Below are 7,703 nucleotides of genomic sequence, written 5' to 3' on the forward strand. Positions count from 1 at the left end.
CTGTCCTCTTTTGCTCTCCCATGAGAAAGGTTTGACTGACAGACCGACCCACCAGGGGATATCTGCATATTTACAGTTAACAATAGTTACCCCACTGATGCCAACTCAGCAACTTCCTTGTTATAGTAAGCAACATTTCAGACAAAAAAAAAATTGGTATTGGCCAAAGTCGGAATCGGCAGATAAGGCTTTTTAAAAGATCAGTAATCGGCCAGAAAACTGCGATCGGTGCAGCCCTACTAGCAACCAACAGTAAACCTGTAGTCTGAGAGGGAAAGGTTCTGTTGGGAATATATGGGCCAACCAGATCTCTAGCTCAAACAATGGGATCGCAGGATCAGCTCTGTCCTTCTCTTCTTAGTGTGAAGTGATTGTAATAACAGCACAGCCTGATGAGGGGCCTCCCTCTGGTGCTACAAAGAGACTGAATCATCTGATCAGACACATGCCTGATTTTCTGAGGCCACTACATGCCGTTTGTGACAATGCAACACAAGAAACCTTCATAAAGACCTTATTGAGGTTCTAATGGCATCAAAAACAAGCAAAATTATGATCTAGAACTGAGTACTGCATAAGGTTAACTTCTGCAGTCTTTTCCAACTCATGGGTGTGTGTTGGTGTTTGCAGGTGACCACAGTTCCTTCGGCACAGTCGTTGCATCTGCTGGACTTCAGTTTCAGTGATTTCGACTTGTCAGACACTGAAACCACCCTGGCTACTATCCGCATGTTTATTGACCTCAAACTGATCCAGAACTTCCAGATGAAGTACACGGTAAGAACTTGCCTATATTCTGTATAGTTAATATATTTCCTTATCCTTCTCTTCATTTCCTATATACCTTGGATTTCTTTAATTTTATATATATATAAGTGCTGTCAATAGATTTACATTTTTAATCAAATTACTCTCACTCTGGCACTGTAATTAATCACAATTGCTATGCCTAACTTTGTAAGCTTGAAATATAAATATGCATGCAGTTGTGTGAGTCCCTCATTCTGGCTAATCCCAATCAATTAAAATGCAATAACTGTATTTATTTATGTATATGTTTTTTGAAGCAGAAAGCAGGTAATGCTCAATGCTCCAGTACTCAACAGCAACTAAGTGAAATTTACTCCACTACACATTCATACAAGTATTAGCACACTTGTTCAGGGGACAACTGATAGATAAGACATAGTTAATTTCCACTTCTTTATGTATAAAAGAAATGTATAAGAAAGTTGCCAAAAAATATTTGAGCGGCTTTTAGCAAAAGAAAATATTTTGGTAATTCAAACTAACCTAAAACTTGAAAAGTTTGGTCTGATTTAACTTCAGACAGACAGAAAAAATGTGTATATGTGTTTGTATGTGGTGTATGGGTGTCTGTTCTTAAAATCTTAACTTCACTTGTCTAAAAGTAACTCCTTGCAATGTCTTTCAATTCATTTTGTAAAAAAAGGTAAGCTGGCCTTGAATATGTTAATCACAGGTCTTAAATTTTGTGGCACTACTATTTCATCTTGTATTCTATGTAGTCTTTTGTTGTGGGACTTTTCTGTCAGGCAAATGTTTGAGTCACTTCTTCTATACTTTCTCTGTCTTGAAGCAGTCAGGTTTGTTTGAATGAACTAGGTTCTGATGTACTCTTGCTAGCTAGTTGTGTATTGTGTATACCGTTTATTGCTTCTATGTAAAATAGGTTCCCTATTTTATTAATGGCAAAAACTATTAACTTCTTGTAGTGCATGATGGTGAGTAAACACATTTTACTTAGTTTTAACAAATAGTGACACTTTTCTATAGTTACATTCATCTGTCTTTTACAGCTATATGCATTCCACTTTATAAGTTGACAAAAGAGCAGATAACAATAATACTGTCAAATGTTTTAACAATGAATACAATACAATAATAAAGATGAAGTAATGACAAAAGAAAGACAAAACTAAAATATGTAAAACAAATAATTAAATCCCCTCTGAGGTAAGATAGTCCACACATTCTTCACAATGGTATTTTTTATGGGTCCAAATGTGTACAGTGAGTGCAAAAGGGTGGAGATACATTTTGTTAATATCTGCGGAGGGTGACCTCACAAAAACAGCTTTGATTGTAGAAAATGAGAAGACAGTCAGTTTGACATTAACACGGAGAGCTGACACTCTGACCACCCCACAGCATCTCACCCAGGAAGCACACTGGGTGAGATTTACTGTACTAATAATAGTACATTATTAGTATTCCAGAAGATTCATTACTGCAGTCATTCATTCTAATCTATGATCATTTTATGATTACTATGGAGAAAATAAGCCAGAATTTGATTAGCTGAATAATGCTGTAGAGTTCTTGTGGTGCCTTGCTTGAATTATTTCTGCATACTGTTCCTGATGAGCACATAGAGCAGCAGGAAACACCAATTTATGGCAAGAGGGTTGAGTCTTCACTCAGACTGCACAAACAGTCTGAGTGAAGACTCAGACTGTTTGTCTGAGTCCTCCAAACAATAACAGTTTGGTTAGCACTGTTTGTCCTGCTTAGCACTGTGTAAAATCCTACTTGCTTTCAGTGACGCTTTACTTTATGTGGCCAGTGTGATTCCAAGCCCCAGTCTTAGACACAAGGGGGAGCGAGCAACTCAAAAATCCAAGGAACAAACATCAAATTGAAAGTCATTTGTTACAAAATCGCCTCAAAGGTAGGCTCAATAAAACAGCTCTTTTCTAGGTGTTTGCCATAGTCCAACAATTGTCTGTAAAAGTCACCGGGTGAAGGGCCACATTTGATATCTGGTGCCATTGATTGAGCCCCACTTGCTGTGCTGCTTGCGACCGTAGTGATCTGCCTGCAGCGTACTCCTCAGGCCCACACACAGCTGATTCTATGCCACTCTGGAACCGCTCCACTCCTCAGGTATGACATGCCCTCTCCAGGAAGATGCTCCCCGCTGCCCTGGTCATCAGTGCTGGCCGTCTGTCCACCTCCCATGACTCTGCACCTAACATGTGGGTTCTCGCTCCTTGTCCTGGAGTGCTTCCTTTTATCTGGCATCAATTAGTCTTTACAGACACCTGCATGATCAGTCAATTACTCCTTATTAGACGACCAGAGTGTCTTTGAAGCAAAACATTACTAAAATCAAATGCAAAAATAAAAATTTCCACTTTGTAACATTTACCGTGTATCAGGTGTGTTATGCTCTCATATTTTGTGCAAGAAAGAAAGCACAACAAAATGCAAAAACTAGCAACTCTCTAAGGTGATTCAAATAAATAAATAAATGATGATCATATTTTAGATGAATTAGCTGTGGTCAGGGCAACAACAGCTCTTGGGTAGAAACTGTTTATCAGTGCATCTGTTTTTGACTTTATTGCTCTGGAACGCCTCCTCCAGAGATAGAAGAGGGCAGCCAATCAGTCTCTGGGTGGTTTATGACCCTCTGGAGCTGCTTCCTCTCTGCCACCTTGCAGCTGGAGAACCACAGCAAGATGCCATGGCTCAACACCAACTCCACAGAGTAGCACAGGACACCACTGGACAACTTTATGATGGTGTTCTTCAGGGGGCTACAGTCATGGGTGTAGAGAAAATAGAGTAAGGGGCTTAGAACACATCCTTGTGGAGAGCTGGTGCTGGTGCTCAGTGCTGAGGACAGGTGGGTCGCACTCTCAGGAAGTTCATGATCCAGCAGCAGATGTTGTGGAGTGACTCACATCCCCAAGGTTCCTCACCAGTCTGCTCCAAATGATGGTGTTAAAAGATGAGCTGAAGTCCAGGAAGAGCAGCTTCACATAGCTCCTTTGCTGTTCCATGTTTGTCAATGTGGAGTGCAGAGCGGTAGCGATTGGGTCCTCTGTAGACCGTTGGTTCTGTATACAAACTGGTGGGGGTAGAGTGTGGTTTCTCAAAGCACTTCATGAGGATGGCCCTGCATCCAATGACTACTGGCCGGTAGTCATTGAGACTGCTAATGTTCTTGTTTGGCAGAGGGATGATGAAAGACTTTAAGCATTGTGGGTGGGATGGAGCACTGGGTGAGGAACTGATTAAAGATGCTGGTAAAAACCCCAGCAGCTGATCTGCACAGTCCCTCAGCACTCCCCCTGTCACAACGTCACGTCCAGCAGCTTTCTGGAGGTTCGCTGGCCTCAGATTTCTCCATACTTCCTGTACAGTGATAGTCTGGCAGTGGAGGGATGCTGCTCTGCTGGTGATTCAGCCTTGAAATGGGCAATGAATTTTGCCAAAGACACTGAACAACCTCAGATTATCACAAGCTTTCTGTAGCATTTGTTGTTTAAAATACTTTAAGATTTAAGAGCACAGAACATGACATAAGGTGCTCCCAAGGTGGTGATGATGGTCACCACCTTCATCATCATCATCATCATCATAATCACCATCTTATCATTAGCTTTGTTCCGATCCAACTGTCATGCTAATCTTGAATGAACACTTAAAGTGTTGCAAAATAAAAGATAAAAAAATAAAAGAAAATAAAAATTTGGTGCATTTCTACGAGTTTGGAGCAAATCAACCAGGCTAAACAATTTTGCCAGACGTTGACAGTCCTTTCATAGCTGTAGATAAAATGTAGTTTGCAATAGTTTGCATGGACCACATATTTCAGCAAAATGGAGAGTCTGCACCTCTGTGCTGCAGGTTTGGAGTTTTGTTCCCCGATAAGGCACAGACCCACCGGTGGATTGGAAAGTTTTCTATGTAGGAACTTTTTCTGCAGATGACAAAAAAGTTCCTTTTTCGACTGTTTCATCTTTCCTCTAGCGCTTTAAAGCCAAAAACCACCAAAAGCCAAAAACCAAGCAAGTGTAAAAATGTTTTTGTGAAATTGAGGAAGTTATTTCCATTGACCTTTTCTAGTCTAATATTCCAAAATATGCATGAAAAACATTTCCAGAAACAGCTAGTGTCTTGGCTCCTCTAATGCACATGTTAGCTTCAGCTCTCTATCTTCAAAAATGAACTAAGATCAAAGATTTCTACAACCAACATGCTCTGGATATAGACCACCCAGGCACTGACCTAGGACTCAAACTGTTATGGCAACAACTTACAAGAAAGCAAAAAACAAGATAAATATTGGCAATAATGTGCAGCCTCGACTGACACCCTTTTTCTGTTGTGAACATAAAATAAATCTAAAGCTCAACATTGCAATGAATTAAAATGCTGTTTTCTGAACTTTTAAACTAGTGTTCATGTGCAAATTGCATTACACAAAGCTTTGCAACATTAGAAATATGATTTTGATTTAATAAACTATGGATTAAAGTTTGTGTCATCTCCAGCAGGACCTCTGTTTTTTGTGGTTGTCAAACTTTTACCGCTTCTTTTATCCTCTACAGGCCTTGTGCCAGTGGGTTCTGAGTGTCAGGAAGAACTACAGGAAGAGCGTGGCCTATCACAACTGGAGACATGCACTGAACACAGCACAGTGCATGTTTGCTCTGCTAAAGTCAGGACGCTTACAGGTAGGTCCTGATTTTTCAATTATGCCAGAAGCTTCCATACACTCAGCAACACCCTCCTTTATGCAGGGCCATTTTCTATAAGGTTGTATAAAGCTGATCCATTCTGAACAATATTTAATAATGAGAACTGGGTTTACTTGTCTCTTACCTATCTAATAAGACACAAGTATTTAGCCCTGTATTTTACAGGGTTAAATATACAGCTAAAATTATTCACATCAAGATTTTGTTTTTATTTGACTGGCATATTTCCTGGGAGTAGAAGTTATATTAATGTTTTGAAGTGTTGATCTGTGGAGGGAGCTAAAAATTGAAGTGATGGTGAGGAGACCTTCTGGCCTCAACGACTTGTATAAATAACATTTGACATGCCATTTTTAATAAAAGAATAACTCAAAAACTTAATTATTAACTTAACTTAATTATTCCATAGATTAAATCTGTAAGATTAAAAATGACTACATTTCCATTGCTTTGTCAGTGTTTGAGAGAAGAGTACAAACTCCTTTGTAGAATAAAAATCATTTTATTAGTTGCTTCACTCCATTCACATTTTTAACTGAGTTAATTGCAGGGTCTATAATTAATCTAAATTAATCATATTTTAATAAAAAATCCCTATGTAGACAAGATAAACATTTTTGATTGAAAAACCTTTTTTGCTGCAAAGTGTTAAATAAATAGACATTTTAGCTCAACGCCAAAGATATTTATAGTTTTTAATCTGTTCTTGTTCACCATCAGATTGGTGCAAAGCGTTATTCTTGGCTTTCAGCTTTCCAGAGCTGATCATTGATGGAACTTTTTTAGAAAGGCCATCCTGTGGATACTGACATGAGCATTGAGGATGTATGTGCTGCTGCTACATGTTGAGATACTATGTAGGCTTGAATAGCTTTGCTGGTAGGCTAACTCCTTGTAGCACAACTAAAAACATAACCACAAATCTTGCCATGGTGTTCATAGCTTATATAGAGTAGTATGCAAAAGTCTTGAGTCATTCTTTGTTTATTTAGTTTTCACTTCAAGGAGTCAGACTGTCTTGTAACATTTGCTCTTCTAATAATTTACAGTATTTCTTTAGGTATTGACTGGTTTGTCACTCATTTTTCTGTAATGAACATAATCAGTGGCAGCAGTTCTAAGGAAGTAATTCCATTCCCTTTTGGACAGAATAACCTGAATGATATGGAGATCTTGGCCCTGATGATTGCAACTCTCTGCCATGACTTGGACCACAGGGGAGTCAACAACTCCTACATACAGAGGTACAGTAGGAAGTCAGAAAGGGTGAGATGGAGGCTATACATGTAATCAGTGGATTTACAGTGCAGGTGTCTGCTATGTCACCATTGTGCAGGAGTGATCACCCATTGGCCCAGCTGTACTGTCACTCCACCATGGAGCATCACCACTTTGACCAGTGCCTCATGATCCTCAATAGCCCTGTACGTATACAGACATAAACACACAAAATATTCAGTCCAACATATTATTTTTATAGCATGACTAAGGCATCAAACCTGAAATATTAAAATCTGCTCACATTTATATAATTGTACATAAATTACAATCACAGGAAAAGGCCATGACTTTCAAAGAGCAACTCTGTTTGTGGCACAGAGTAAGCTTGAGAATAGTTCTGGTTTAGATTGAGAAATGCCTAATTAATACCAAATTCATAATGTGACAGGTGAATGTGCAGCAATGGGATTTGTGTACTGGGACATTTTTTGTAAAGTGCCTTGAGATGAGCTGCATTGTGAATTGGCGACTACAAGTAAACTGTATTGAAACTGAATTAAATTGGGTGTGTTTGTGTGAGCATGTGTATCATAAGGTATGAGTGGTGTTCTTACTTGCTCACTGGTCTTATATGGATGAGGAAGTGGGGATTTCATATTTACTATTGACTGTGTCATAATGTGCATTTAGTCAAAAAAAATTGGAGTCAGCTAGATCTAAATCAAGGTTGATTGTAAACGGTAAAGATGAAAAATGTCTATCCCAAATACATTAACTAGCCAGGAGAAAACAAAGATAACACCAGATTGAGTTCCAACAATTCAAAAAATTCACCACATCATTTACATCCAAATAAACAACTGCTAACAGTGCTGAAGGGGTAAAATGAAATTCAAACTTTCAGCAAACGTCAATCTTTATCTTTTCTGCCAAGATGAGACATACCTTCTATGTAGGCATTAATCTTGT

The 7,703-nt window shown here is 38.9% G+C and overlaps 1 protein-coding gene across 1 annotated transcript in view; it reads left to right on the forward strand.

The window, feature by feature from the left end:
* LOC106939405 (cGMP-specific 3',5'-cyclic phosphodiesterase-like) overlaps positions 1 to 7,365 on the forward strand; it is a 26,438-nt gene extending 19,073 nt beyond the window's left edge. Inside the window, exons 2-5 of the mRNA XM_015021795.1 lie at positions 631 to 777; positions 5,364 to 5,489; positions 6,663 to 6,757; positions 6,850 to 7,365. Coding sequence (XP_014877281.1) covers positions 730 to 777; positions 5,364 to 5,489; positions 6,663 to 6,757; positions 6,850 to 6,955 — 375 coding nt within the window. The 5' untranslated portion in view covers positions 631 to 729 and the 3' untranslated portion in view covers positions 6,956 to 7,365. The remainder of the gene's footprint in view (positions 1 to 630; positions 778 to 5,363; positions 5,490 to 6,662; positions 6,758 to 6,849) is intronic.
* Positions 7,366 to 7,703: the final 338 nt, after the last annotated feature.

Source organism: Poecilia latipinna, unplaced genomic scaffold (genome assembly GCF_001443285.1).
Source record: "Poecilia latipinna isolate Pla-1442-1.1 unplaced genomic scaffold, P_latipinna-1.0 Scaffold2860, whole genome shotgun sequence".
Classification (NCBI taxonomy): Eukaryota; Metazoa; Chordata; class Actinopteri; order Cyprinodontiformes; family Poeciliidae; genus Poecilia; species Poecilia latipinna.